This window comes from Crocodylus siamensis, chromosome 4 (assembly GCF_052110815.1).
Source record: "Crocodylus siamensis isolate JL-2025a chromosome 4, ASM5211081v1, whole genome shotgun sequence".
Taxonomy (NCBI): domain Eukaryota; kingdom Metazoa; phylum Chordata; order Crocodylia; family Crocodylidae; genus Crocodylus; species Crocodylus siamensis.
In genome coordinates, this window is record NC_143398.1 from 181,409,408 (window position 1) to 181,423,773 (window position 14,366).

Genomic DNA, 14,366 nt, shown 5'->3' on the forward strand with positions numbered 1-14,366 from the left:
TTAATATTTTTAAAATTAAACTAATAAAACTTCTGCAAAAATGAAGCAGTAAACTTATTTAAGTGGAGATGTATCCCAGTTATACTAGCTGCTGTGTGTTCTGTTATCTTTTTAGAAACCTGGTCTTACATTTCATTTGTCTTGGTCTTCATTTAAATTGGCATGTGAACAATCAGTATATTTCTAAGTGAAAATTAATAAAAAATGGTATCTTGTCTTAAAAGAACCTTCTTAAAGCTTATTATGTGTGTGTGAACTTCTATTTTAAATGCAGGTACTAGAAAAATGACATGCGCAAGCTTTTGTGTGTTATTTCATTGTAGGAGAAAGATGCTGAATTGCCAGTTCACTGCAGAAATCTGAAAACTCAAGTCAGTCAATTGCAAGAGACACTCTTGATTCAGGAAGAAGAGATGACAAATAAAGCAGAAGAGCATTGTCAGCAAATACTGGGATTTCATCAAACACCAAACCCTCTGAAATGCAATTTTTCAAAAAAACAAGAGCATATTAAGGAGATGCCCAAAAATTTTAAAGATTTAATCACGGATATGACTTTGTGGGACTCACCTGAGATTGTGAGAAAGCAGGATACTAGCACAGACCTTCAGCTAACTCTTCACTTAACACCCTTCTCTGAAGTTGATAGTATACACAGCGTGGACTTAGAAACAATGCACACCAAATCATCCGCCATACAGGGAGATACCTCTGGACTGTTGGGATATCCCAAGCTATCTGCATACAGCAATGAGGAAACAACAGACAAACTAGATTTAAAGTCTCCATGTTTCTCTGAAAGCACTTATTCCATTGCTGAGTACCAGGACATGGAAAAGAGGATTTTGGTAACTACCAGTTACATGTTTTTAATATATTAAAATTCCCTGTCCCTCCTTTTCCCCTCCCAAAATTATGGCTGGGTGTGCTCTGTGTGTTTCCATGGGAACTTATATTGGTAAAAATACATCAAAAAGATTAGATACTGTGTCATACTAGGTGTGCAGTCATCTTTTATTAGTTCATCTCCTGGTTGCACAGTGAAGCAAAACTGCTGCATTGAAAGATCCTTTTACTATTCTATATGTAAGTGAAATTAGGCTTCTTAAGACTACGCCAAATAAATTTCATTCTAGAGCTTTGCTTCCTACATGACTGTAGGGTATGGGATTAATTTGGAACATTACACCCTAACTTGGTCCAACAAAGCAACAGAGAAAGGGAACTTACCCTTTTTTATATATGGAAAACTGAGGCACAGATTGCTTAAACTGGTGCTTATTGAAAGTAATGGAAAGTGTTCCTGAGACTGACTGAAGTCATACAGGAAGTTAGAATGAAGGTGGGAAATCCAGACCTTTTGAGTCCCAATGTACTGTCATAAATAGAAGATGAATCTTCTTTAAAATAATCCTCAAGAATCTCTGAATTAAAGACTGAAAAAGCATTTCAATGCTAATAAAGATTATATATTAAACTAATGATATAGTAGTACATAATTGTATACTAGAATCAATCTTTTTATCAAGAGAAAAATGTTGTCACTTGAATGTTACTACAGAATTTGCTGAATCTTGCCAAAGCAAAGATTATATATGTGCAATTTCAAATAGACATTTTATAAGCTCATTCATGAAAGTGTCCTAGTAGTATCCCAACAGACAAGGTTTTTTGGTTTAATTTGATATCTTTTATTAGACTAACTCAAATAGTTGAAAGAATTCTTAGGAAGCTTTTGGGTATAAATACCCATGTCAGAATGAGGAAGCATCTGCAGTTGGTGTGTGCTCTTCCTGGATGGAATGAGGAGTAAAGAAGCCAGAGGCTGGTATGCATGCAAGAAAGCCAGTCACTGAAGATGTAAATTGAGTCAGTGGGTGAGAGAGAGGCTGGGGCAGGACTGGGAGGGAAGGGGAATGAAAATAGCTGGTAAATAGTGGAGAGGAACCCGGGGAGTCGGATGTCAGGCAGGTTATAACGTGTCATCAATCTAACGTCTATTTAGTCCATGATTTTTTGTATCCGGGAGGTTGATGAAATGAAGTTCATAGCTTTGTCTTTGAAAAGTGTTTGTAAATTCCCTCTGAGGATGGACTAAAATACAGACATGAACTAAATCATGGACTAAATATAGATTTTGGATTGATGACGCATTATAACCTGCCTAACATCCGTGCTGCTGCCGGCTTCACGTCTGGCTGCTCTGCACCCCCCACTCCTCTGGCTGCTGAATCTGCTGGTGGCTTCCTTGCGTCTGGGGGCAGCACCTTACACAGGCTGATTTGCCCTGGGCCCTTCACCCTGCTCAGATCGTCCTTAGACCAACACAGCTACAGCCTACACACCCTAGTAGTATCCGCTGTTGTTACTTGCCCCACACAGGAAGGGTATGTGCAGGGTTTCAGGAGAAACTAATTAGATCTTAGTTGATATTATTGTGTGTGATCAAAAATGTTCTTAAAATCCCTTACAGCATACCTTTTAAAATACTACTGACTGCAGAAAAAGGATATTAGCATTCAACATTTTGTTACATGGAACAAAAAATATACTTATTCAGTATGCTACTTTTCCATTCTCCCAGATATCAGAGGTAGCTCGTATGTCAGCTGAGGCCAAGCTTAAAGCTTCAGCCCCAAATGGGAATTTTTAGGACTATTATATGCAAGAGAAAATGGGATGCATTTCCAAAGGAACTTTCATTTCAGCTACAATATTTGCTCTTGTAAATCTATAACGTATTTTGTACTGATGATTTTTTAAGATAAAAGGTGCCACAGCTCAAAACTAGATTAATGTTAGGAATGACTCCTGAGTCTGGTTCATGTACATATGGTTTTATTTTTTGTTTTGTTTGTTTTTTTTTAAACAGATGAGAGAAGTTGACAACTTAACTTTAACCCCATCTGATTCACAAGATGATGTGAGATCAACAGTGTCTGGCCTAGAGCGAGCAAGTAATGGATATAGCAGCAGTGAGTTTTATTTTCTTTTAATTTATGTTTAACTCACTTCAACTATATGATATTAACTTAAATATGCAAAACTAACATTATTTCCTTTTGGGTTTTTTGCATTTTTGAGCTGAAGAAAATTAAGTTACTTAAGACACTGTTTAGGCCTGAAAAGAAATTCTATATTTTGTTAGTTAAATTTGCCTTGACTTTTCACATCCCTTCTTTCTTTAGAAAAGAGGTTGTGGTGTGCTAACCAGCTTTCTTTTAACCATGACCCTTTTCCTAGTATAAATGCATATTGACCCCTTTTGTCTTGATTGGATGGTTAAGATCTGCACTGGGAAATCTCAACCAGTTAAAATTGAGATAAGATATATGTTCTGTTGAGTAGTTTTCCACATTCATATTCATGCTTATGGTGTGTTATACTTCCCTAAATTCATTCAGAAACTATTTTGCCTTAGTCGTATGCATTCTGGTCACTCAACCTGCACCCCTCCCATGCCAAGGTTATAATGAAGGGTATGCACTTCCTGCTTCTCTGTTCCTCTCGGCTACCTGGAACCTTTCATTAGTCAGTTTGCCTTTCAGCCTGCACTCTGCTTGTAGGCTGTGTATAACTTCTTGTTTTCATTGCTGATTTTATAGTTACATTTTTATATCTTATCTTTTTAAGTTCTTTTCTCCAAATTTTTTTTGGGCGCAAATAGAGAAGACTGGGTTGGGTTTGGTGCCCTGGCTGCTTCCCACTCCATCTACTCTCTACCCCTGTTCTTAATGTAGGTGTGCCACATGATACTGCCATCTTGGTGGCTCATTTTCTTTTGTTCTTTTGGAGATTTTGTCTTATCGGAGTACTTTCTCTTCCTTTTTGTGGTGATGCCATCACAAAAATCTCCCAGGTTTTACAGCTGCCCCTCCTGCAAGAGTATGATTCCTTCATTCTAGAGAGATGTGATATTTATAGGCCCTTCAAATGAAAGAGCAGAAAGGAGAGAAGAACCATACGTTGTTCCTCCTAGACAAGGCCACAAGCCTGGCATTGGATTTGGAAACAAGTTTTCAGGCTAGCATTGAGCATGGTCCAGCACCATCACTCTGTACTAGTGATCTTGGTTCAACCTTGCCTCTCGAGATCCCTCTTCATAGGTAGGTCTCCAGTCAGGTATATCTCATGCCTCTGTGGTACAACCTGGAAGAGAAAGGCAACCAAATGTATATGTTCAGCTTCTAAATTAAACCAACTTTCCTTTAGCTTCCCGAGATGATTTGCCCAGTTTCTGCCTCCTTCCAGATTCTACATCCTAGTGGACCTTGTCATCCCGTGGAGCCCATCTTTACCCTTTTGGATGATCACTTTAAAGGACCAGATCCTAATCAGTCACTGATTTCTCCCAGTGCTTCAGGTTCTTGTTCCCCATCTTCTGTGTCAGCACGTCAGTACCACATACAGCTTTAGCTGTCTCTACTACTTCTGATTCTGGCTCCTGAGTAGGGCATGCCTACATGTCACCACCATTACCCGTTTCTCTGTTAAGCTGACCAACAGAAAATTTTAGCCATCCTGAAAGTCAGCTGCATGGTATCAGTCAACTGGAAGGTCAGTGGCCCCAGGGGTATGTCCCCTCCTTTCTGGCATATCCCTTTTGGCCATGAAGCCCTCACAACCCCAAGCACCAGACCTGTTTATCCACTGTCCCAGTTCTCTGTGTTGTCCTTACAGCCGGTTCCAGTCAGCTATCCACTTCTAGCACTAGCATATCCACCTGATTTCAGAGGTGAGCCATACCTACAATTTGGCATGACTCTTCCACATGTGCAGTGTCTTATAAACCACTCTTCCCTCAGGATGCTGATGATTTGTCTTACCTGATGAGATATGTTGCAAAGGAATTCCAGTTTATATCAGACGAGCTAGTTGAACCATCCATGTATCTGTTGCTAGGCAACTTGAATCATCCTGAGTTGTCTGAAGTTTGCGTTACCTATTAATGATGCAATCTGGGACACTGACATTGTGGGCCCTGATGATAAGATAATGGGCAGAAAGTACTGAATCTTTCCATAAAGGACAGAATTATTCTGTTCCTACCTCATTCTACAAGTTGATTCTTAAAGTGAGAGAACTGTGGAGATAAGGTCTCTTTGGTAAATGGTCTTGCTCCTCTGCAAATTTAGAATAGTAAATGACTGAGCTGTGACTTTAGGATTGTTGAGCAGATCACATCTCTTGTTGAGGATCTTCCCACAGATTGTGCAGATTCCTTCCTCTCTCTTGTGTTAGTGGTGTTAGAGTTGGTGGCTGAGATGGTGCTTTAAGCTGCATTAGACATTACAGACACAGCTTCTTGGTCTGTGGCCACTTCAGTAGCCATGCGAAGGACACGTTGGATCTTGGATTCTGGACTGCCCAGAGCAGTCCAGATGATTGTGAAGGACCTCCTGTTTGAGGGACATCTTGTACTCCCTTAAGGATTTATGAGAGATCCTTTGTGTCTTGGGAGCATATACTTAACGCATGCTAGGTGCCTTCACACATGAAAGTAATGTGAAGCGAAAAACTCTGGAGCAGTTCATGCTGGAGTCAACCCCTCCCAGGGCCAGAGTCTACATGTGCACCTGGGACAGCAGCAATTTAAGCTGGGGTGCCTGCCTGGCTGGGCTGATCAGATGCAATTAACATGCCTGGTCAGCATCTACTCATACATTTCAGCACAGTAAAGTGTTCTGCCGTAGGATGGTACTGTCCCCAACAGTTCTACCCTAAGGTGTTGTTGTGCCCTAATAGCACTACACATTTAGACTGTGATGTTTTTACTGTAGAGTTATTTAGTTAGCTTCGCAGTAAAGTGCATGTATAGATGCATGCACTGTGGTGCTGCTGAAATTTTCCATATCGTTGTCCCATGCAAGTATCTTTTTCCTCAATTTCTGGTCAGCCACAACAGTTAGAACCAGTGCAAAAGTGTTTAAGGTTTTACCAGCACAAATCCTCAGCATTTCATCATATTGCTTCCCATAATAGGCAGGGCATTTTATAGTAAGATCAAGTATGATGCATACAGCCACCTTCTCCTTCTTTATGCTCCTTTTATCCAGCTTAGGCCTATGTAATGGCAGACTATTGGGTTCTGGACATGGTAGCCTATGATTATAGTATACAGTACCACAGCCTAGTACTTTGAATCCCTCATCCCCATCTTTTTACAGAGACCATTTTCATGAGATTGCTTCTAGAGGAAGTCTTCTCCCTGTTGCTGGGGAAGGGCTGCCAAAAAAAAGCCCTTTAGACCTTGGGAGAGAGGGATTTTACATGAATGATTTCCTAACTCTGAAGAGAAAGAGAGAATGGTGTCCTATCCTGGACATAAGAGTGATCAATTGGTATATTTGAAAGCTCATGTTCATGATGGTGACAGTGGCAACAGTTATCCCATCCCTACACCAAGGGGTCTGGCTGACATCTATCAATTTACAGAATGACTGTTTCCACATTTCCATAAGACCTTTGCACAGGTGCTACATATGCTTTCTAGTGGGACAGGTATATTACCAGAACAGATGCCTCCTGTTTGGATTTTGACAGCCTTCAAGGAAACAGGAGATGGCAGTCCTGCCTTACATGGATGATTGGCTGATAAAAGTGGGTCATTCTTCAGATGTTGTCAACCAAAGTAAAGAGGTTCCAGTTTATAGAGGTGACCCCAGAAGGGTCAGCAAGGGCCTGCCTTTCACAGGAATGGGGTGGGAGTACACACACAGGACCTCCAGACACGGGGTATCTGGACATCACAAGAGATCTTGCTCCACATCAGTGCTGGAATGTATTGCAGTACACAAAATTTGTGGTACCCACAAGTGTCCTATCCAAATTATCTATACTGTGGCTATGTTGTATAGCAATGAATGGAGTAGCACAAGTCCCACCTCTCTCAGTAGGAAAGGAAAGCAGTTTGTCTGCAGCACTAATGCATCGGTCACTAACTGCAACTTTCTGTGGTGTATTTGCTAGGTTTTCAGAATACTGTGGCAGACTGCTGCATTAGAGTTGACTCCATACATCACAAGTGGGAGATCAGCAGCCCTGTGCCCTATTCCATCTTTGTGAATTGGGGCTAAGCAGAGAGAAGTCAACAACCAGAGACAGAGTTTTTGTGCCAGGTGTGGCTTCTGTCTAGGCCCCTAGTCTGACATCATCCTATATACCTTACCACCCATGCCTGTGATCCCTCAGCAAGGCGTGGGTCATCCTTGTAGTCACGGCATGACTAAAACAACTTTGGTGCCAAGACTTTCTGTTGCAGCCAGCAGGGGTCTTCAAGATTTTGCCTGTTCAAGATGGACCTGTTGAAACACACTTCTTTGTTCTGGATCACCTATTCTTTTGCTTATTTCATCTGATGACTTTCACAAAGCAAAAATGTTCTACCCAGGTCAGAAATAGTCTCATATTGTGAAGGGGTCAAGGCCCCGGGGGGCCAGGGTCGGGCGGAGAACGACGGAATTCCGCCCAACTTCCGGGTGCCGACCCGGAAGTGTGGTCGGAAGCTTGTCCTTTCCCGGAACTCGGACAGGGCCGGGCTGGGACCGACCCGGAAGAATAAAAGGAGCCCACCTACCCCAAACAGGAGAGGGGAGAGGCTCCAGCCGGAGCCTACGCTGGCGTCTGCGGAGCCGGGAGCTGCTGAGCTGGGAGCCACGCAGCTGGAGCCGGGAGCCATGCAGCCGGAGCCGGCGGCTGCAGAGCCAGGAGCCGTGCAACAGGAGCCAGTGGAGCCGGGAGCTGCGGAGCCGGAGGCGGTGGAGACCAGAGACGCGGAGCCGGTAACAGTGGAACTGGTGGCAGCCGCTCCGGAGGGGCCCGGGGAGAGGGGCCCTGAAGGAAGGACCCTTCTCCAGCGGCTGCAGGCCGTTTGGCCACTTAAGAGGACCCGCGGGCGGGGAGGTAAGCCCCGTGCACCCCCCGGGTCTCGAGAGACGGGCAGTGGGGGTCCGGAGACCCCAGACCAGCCGGAGCTAGCGGCACCTGGCCGGGGCCAGGTACCGTGAGGATTCCTATAGGGTCCTGCAGTGCGAGGGCAGAACCCCACGGCAGGACTGGTGAACGGACAAAGGGGCCAGGTGTCCCTGCCCAACAGGGCCGGAGGTTATTGGGAGTGGAAGGAATCCCCTCTGCCCCCAGAGAAGCGGGTGCCGACGTTGTACGGCCATTATACTACTTCGTTTGCTGTATATTTGTTACCTAGCAGGGGTTAACCCCCTGCATGGGAGCCACCCTGACGGAGGCTACCCCGGAGGACCGGGCGAGGGTGTAGGGGAGGAGGAGCCCTCAGGACCCCTGGACTTTGGAGACAAGGGACCGCATCCGGACTGCCAGCTTCCCCGCACGGGTGAACCCCTAAATTACATCAAGTCGTGGCAGGCGAGACCGGTGGAAGCGAGAACGGACAGCCGAGTACCCCCTCCTCTCCAGGGGCTGTCGAGGGGACACGGGGACTCACATCAGGTGACACACCCCATCCCCTCACACACATGCAGCAGAAGGACTTTTGCATTTGGACAGAGTGGTCCTGGAGTTGCTATTTGCCTGGGGGACTCCAAGAGCTGCCTCTATACATGTTTCTCTGCAATTGACAATATTCATGTGGACAATTACTGAAAGGAAAAAAGGTAGTTACTTATTAGTAAGCTGAGTATTGTGCACATGCATCTTGTTCTCCTTCCCTAGTATATCTGCATCCCATTCTCCTCTTCCTTGGTGTTGTACTGTGTTGCATTTCGGAGAGAACTGAGAAGCAGGATTTGCATACTGCCTTTCATACCTGTGGTAAAGTGGAGGCATGAGATGTGCGACGGGATTGCACAGCAGATACTGCAAAGGTTTAAAAAAAAAAGTCTCTGGTCAAAGGTTGGGCACCAGAAGGAGTGAGAAATATGTATTTGGATAATACATCTCATGTTTCTAGTTATTGTTTGAACCTGCATTTATTTTAAGGAAAAGGTAATGATTAGGATGGGATTAGCTTATAGTAAATTCCAACCTAACTTCTCTTCTAGTATTAGACAGTCCTTAATGAAAACAAGTTTGAATCTCCCAAAATGAACTGTTTAAAACTATTTGTAGCAATTTTAAGTTAACGGATTTATATGCACCAGAAAATTTTACTAGCTTTATTGTTTCTAACTTTTTACTCTGGAATCTTACTCTTTCCAAAATCAACTGTTTTTATAGTTGTACAACAAGAAATTGCATGCTTAGGAGATTGTTGGGGGTTGGACCAGGTGACCATTGAGGTCCCTTCCAAACCTATGATTCTACTCTGTGATGTTCTTCTGGATCTGTTTTCAGACTCCAGTTCAGATTTGGCAGCTAAACTAAATCAGGAATTAGAAACAACTGAGCATCTGGATGCGAGTGTCTTGGCTTATCTGCAGTATTGTGGAATGTTTCCAGACGGAATGGACTGGGTGAAAGAAAAAGAAATACTTTCACCGCAACTAAAGGTAAAGTTGATAAAGATAGATAAAGCATTTAGGAGATAAAAGGGAAAAAAAAAGCAACAGTTGAGGAAAGTATCCTTTATAAGGGAGTCCATTAATAGAACAGATTGTAGAGATGCAATGATATATTGGTTCAGATTGTATTGCCACCGATAAAAGGAAAATTGACATTTTTGGCAATTGGCTTTTTTTGGACGGTGGCTGATTTAAAACACCAATAAATGCTGTGCATATGTGTGCAGCCGCAGCATGCATGCAGCCACGAATGCAGCCTAGCAGCTTGGAGAGCATTGTCTGGCGGGTAAGTCTGTGGGAGTGAAGGGGCGTGGAGGGGAGGGGGGTGATTGAGGTCCCTGCGGTGAGGGAGGGAGTAGGGCTAAGGCAGGGGTAGGAGCTGCTCAGCCAGGGTGGGGCGAAGCGCAGGACAAAGCCGTTGGCAGCGTGTGGGGGGAGAGATTGAGGCGGGGGAGGGTGGCGACTCCTGCTGCTGTGGGAAGGTTTGGGGGGCACATGCCCTCAGGTTTTGTGTACAGAGCGAGGGTGGGCTGCCCATTGCAGGCTTGGGGCTGCACTGGCCTCTTTGCGGTGAGAGGGGACATGGAGTGGGGGCTGCAGTAAATTTTGGGGTTGCTGTAGACCCCCCTCCCATAACTACCTTCCCAAGCACTGCCTCTGCCCACCCCACCTCTGTCCACCCTGGCCTAGTCCCAGGGCTTGGATGTGCAGTGGGCAGCCTGCTTTTGCTCTGTGTACAAGTTTGGGGGGCACAGGCCTCCTGTGTCTCCTCTGGGGGTGCATGCAGTGGCAGGAGCTTCTACCCCCCAGATGAGCTGCCCGCAGTTCCGTCCTGCGCTCCACCCCAGCTGGGCATCCCCTGCCCCTCCCACTCCTATTGCGGGGGCCTCAATCTGTGTCCCCTCATGCCCTATCCCTTCTCCACACCTTCCTGCCAACAGACTTATCACCTGGATGCTGCTCTCAAAGCTGCCAGTCTCCATATCGGCAATCAGATCAGCCAATCAGTATCAGCCGATATGGCTAGTTAATAATTGGTCATCAGTATCAGCCAAAAAAATATTTTATCAGTGCACCTCTAGATTGTTGGGTAACCACGCCCACTGACTTTCAGAGAGGCAGTTCACTATGTATAAATATGTATCTATGCATCTGTTCCCAAGCAGTAACCTGTATATAGTCAGGTATTTTGCCACAAATCCACTGTTCTGCTTTTGAGTGTCAGAAGCGATACAGAGTAACTTTCTTTCTATTTCACTGTAGGGAGGCCTCAGACCTGACTGGCTATATCCAACCTGTTCTCCTATTGCCTCTCTTGGCAGGGCATAGATCAACAAACCTCAGTAGGGGAAACAAATATGCGAAATTGGCACCTTGCTACATCTTGTAGGGATTTGCCTCTCTAGACCAGACCATCTGTTTAGAAGAGAGACTTGCAGCCAGAAGAGTCTCAGATCCTTGACTCTTATTACATTTGTGGTGATAAATAGGTTGTTTTAGCATGACAAAAAACAAGGGTCCACATGTTGATGGTGCTTTAGAGGAGGTGGCAGTGGCAACATTGGTGCCCTAGAGCAGTGTTTCTCAGTGTGTGGGTCATGACCCAAAAGTGGGTCACAAGAATATACGGAAGGGTTGTGAACAAACTTTTAAAAATGGATTTTCCTTTAAAGGAGAAAAATGTGGGAAACCACAAGTTTTCCCTTGCAGGCTGGCAGAGTTCCAAACAAATTTTGTGTTACAAGAATAATGTGCGTTTTGGACCTCACCCTTAACTGGTCTCTTATTGGGAATAACTCAGGATGTAGTGGGAGGATCTGGAGATTTGGATGCACATATTCATCATTTAAAATTGTTTAATTGCCTATGTTGTTGCTCATTGCAACTTACTTTTGGAATAATAACTTCGTGTCCAGGCTGGGATATTTCTTATTAGAGAAATCTAGAAAAGGATTTAATGTAAATCTCAACTGGCTTTACTTGGAACGAGACAAGGAAACATCTGTACATGATATAACAGCTTATGTGCAGAGAGATGGTTTCATTTTAAGAGATGATTTAGTCTGGTAACAACAGAACAAGAAGTTTCCACTACTTAAGTTATTAAGACCCTGAATTTTTTAGGGATGTTTTATATAATCTATTAAAATTTAAGCCAAGACTATCACAAACAGAACATTACTCACTTCAGTGGCCTCCAAGAGCCACTTAGCAACATTGGGGGGTAATCACATGACATCAGATTTAATAAACTTTGTTTTATTGCCCAAAAAACCCAGGAATTTTTAATATTTGCCAAGGTATGTGTAGAACTGACCCAGTCATGTATTCATACATTTAGCTTATATTGCAGTGAGATGTGCTAAGGGACATCTGTATTGAGTGCTGATGCACATTTTATACCTGAAATTTGCTAGAAAGTTGGTTGTGTGCAAGAATGGCGCATCTTCCAGTGGCCCAGTCTTCGCTTATGATGGAGCAGTCTGCTGAAGAGATCTGATCTATTGGAGTGATGATCTTTATCTCTCTTAAGGAAATCAGAAGGAGCACAGGAAATACAGCACTGCTCACAAACACCCACAGTTAAAGTTTATTCCCTTCTTCCTACCTTAAGTAGCAGGAGTGATTCCTTTACTCTTCCTAGGAGAGTGAGAGACAGGATCCATAGTGGAAGTGCAGTAGCTCCTTGCTCTTATGTAGCTTTCCAGAACCTGGTGACAGATTTATAGTACTGCTTCATGTTTTCTTTCTGTGCCAGGCTGGCTGGTTCCTAGGTTAGTCAGTCTAGTGAGGAGTTTTCAGATACAGGAATCTATGCAAAGTGTTCCCAACTTGTGTGCAAGAAGGGTGTGAAGAGATGGTCAGATTTTGGTAATGTAGTTCCTGGACGATATTACCAACTTGCACAAGATATTCAATTTTACAAACATACTTGACAATAGGTAACACATTTTTTTTCTTTAAGTGCACTGTGAACCAGAGTTTTTGCAATATGGCTTGCACAAAAGTTGCAAAGTGCAAGTAATACCAGGCAGTTAAGCTGACTCTTGTAGGGTCTTTCATAAGTTTCAAACAGTAGGGCTAAAAGTGTGACATCATGTAGACAGTCATGTGTTATACTGACCTGACAAGCTACTTACATAGATGGTAAGTTCCTTTGGACAGGGGCATTTTTCTCTGTCTTTCTACCATGCCCAAAGGTCTATCTGGGCAGATGCTCCCACAGTACAAATGATGCATGATAGATTGAATGGGGCTTAATGTTTATCTGCTTGATACAGACTGGATATTGCAGGGTAAAAAGACAGATGCATCTCTAGCTTGTAAGGTGGGATGGATGAGATTTGTGTTGTATCTTGGTTCTATGTGGAAACTAGAACTTGAGATGCACTATGCAATAGGTTTTCCTACTTGCATTTTACATGCCTGCTCATTAGCATCTATATTGGAGGAGGCTTGGTACTTGAAGACAAAATGTAGGTTAATGGGGGAATCTTAATTTCTAATTTCCTTTTCTCTAGAAATCTGATGTTTTTAAATACTGTCATTTTATAGAAATATCTTTAATAGGTAAAACACATCCTTAAAGAGTTTTTTGTTTCATCTCTGTTTGTTTGTTCCCTAAAGTTTACAGTGCAAAAGCATCTTAGTCTTTTGGCAGACACTGTTTTTATTGTTAAGTTTAATTTACAGAAATATAGCACAATGTTTTCTGGTTGGCATTTTAGATCATCTTAATTTAATGTTATTTATATAAATGTTTTCTCTCTTCAGACTGTGCTGAAAATGGTGTATGAAGAGAGTCGCAAAATATTGGCTTTGTCAGAATATCCATTTGTTCTGAGGGATCCAAAGAGTGTTCAGCAGCCTACAGCAGCAGAGGGATGGCAGAAAGAGGGTCTCACCTTATTGGATGCAATACAGTCACTAAAAGATTATCTTAGTAAGATGACAGATAAAGGAGGCAAGGTATCAAGATAAAACAAATTCATTAAAATTAAATACATCACCCGTTCTTTTGTATAGATGCTAATAAATTTACCCTCTCCCTGTAGGAATATTCAGATGCTTGTCTTGACTGGAGAGGTGAACTTCTCCAAGCTGTTCAGAGCGTATTGGAGAAAGAGCGCAACATGTTGCAAATTGACTTGCAGTCGCATCTCTGCAATCCTGGGTCTGGGGATAAAGGTTCATTGGTGGAAAAGCTGGAGCATATTATGAAACAACAAGTAAGAAACTCCATATCATTCACTGTGTTCTCCCTAAGTTTTTGGTAATCATAGTTGGTGACACAGTATGTGGATGTTAAATCTCTCATGCTTTTGTATCCTGCTAATCAGCGACCTAACGATTGAAGGGAAACTGGGTGACAGTGAGCACGAGCTGATCACTTTCACCATCTGCTGTAAAACTGGCAAGTCAGTCAGCAATACAGAAGTCCTTGACTTCAGGAAAGCTGACTTTGACAAGCTCAGGAGGCTTCTTGGTGAGGCCCTAAGGGACCACAACCCAAAGGGGAGGGGAGTTCAAGAAGAGTGGTTGCTCCTCAAGGGAGCAATCCTGGATGCACAAGCTAAATCTATTCCATCTCAGAGGAAAGGCAGCAAAAGGGCACAGCAGCCCCCTTGGCTCAGCAAAGAACTAGTGGACCTCCTGCATCTAAAAAGAATGGAGGACAGGATCCACCTCCAAGGAGGAATATTCTGTACTGGTCCAGACCTGAAGGGAGCGAACTAGGAAAGCCAAGGCTGCAATGGAACTCCAACTGGCTACAAATATCAAGGACAATAAAAAGTCCTTTTTTTAGATACGTGGGGAGCCGGAGGAAAAGCAAAGGCAACATTAGACCCCTGCTAAAGCAGATGGGACAACTGGCAACCGATGCCCAGGAAA

At 43.5% G+C, this 14,366-nt stretch overlaps 1 protein-coding gene across 13 annotated transcripts in view; it reads left to right on the forward strand.

Annotated features, from left to right (window-relative positions):
- The window catches only part of PCNT (pericentrin), a 137,358-nt gene that overhangs the window by 100,576 nt on the left and 22,416 nt on the right, over positions 1 to 14,366 (forward strand). For all 13 annotated transcript variants that reach the window (XM_090045069.1, XM_090045068.1, XM_090045073.1 and 10 more), the window contains 5 exons: positions 324 to 848; positions 2,873 to 2,975; positions 9,307 to 9,461; positions 13,248 to 13,442; positions 13,529 to 13,702. In XM_090045069.1, coding sequence (XP_089901195.1) covers positions 324 to 848; positions 2,873 to 2,975; positions 9,307 to 9,461; positions 13,248 to 13,442; positions 13,529 to 13,702 — 1,152 coding nt within the window. The remainder of the gene's footprint in view (positions 1 to 323; positions 849 to 2,872; positions 2,976 to 9,306; positions 9,462 to 13,247; positions 13,443 to 13,528; positions 13,703 to 14,366) is intronic.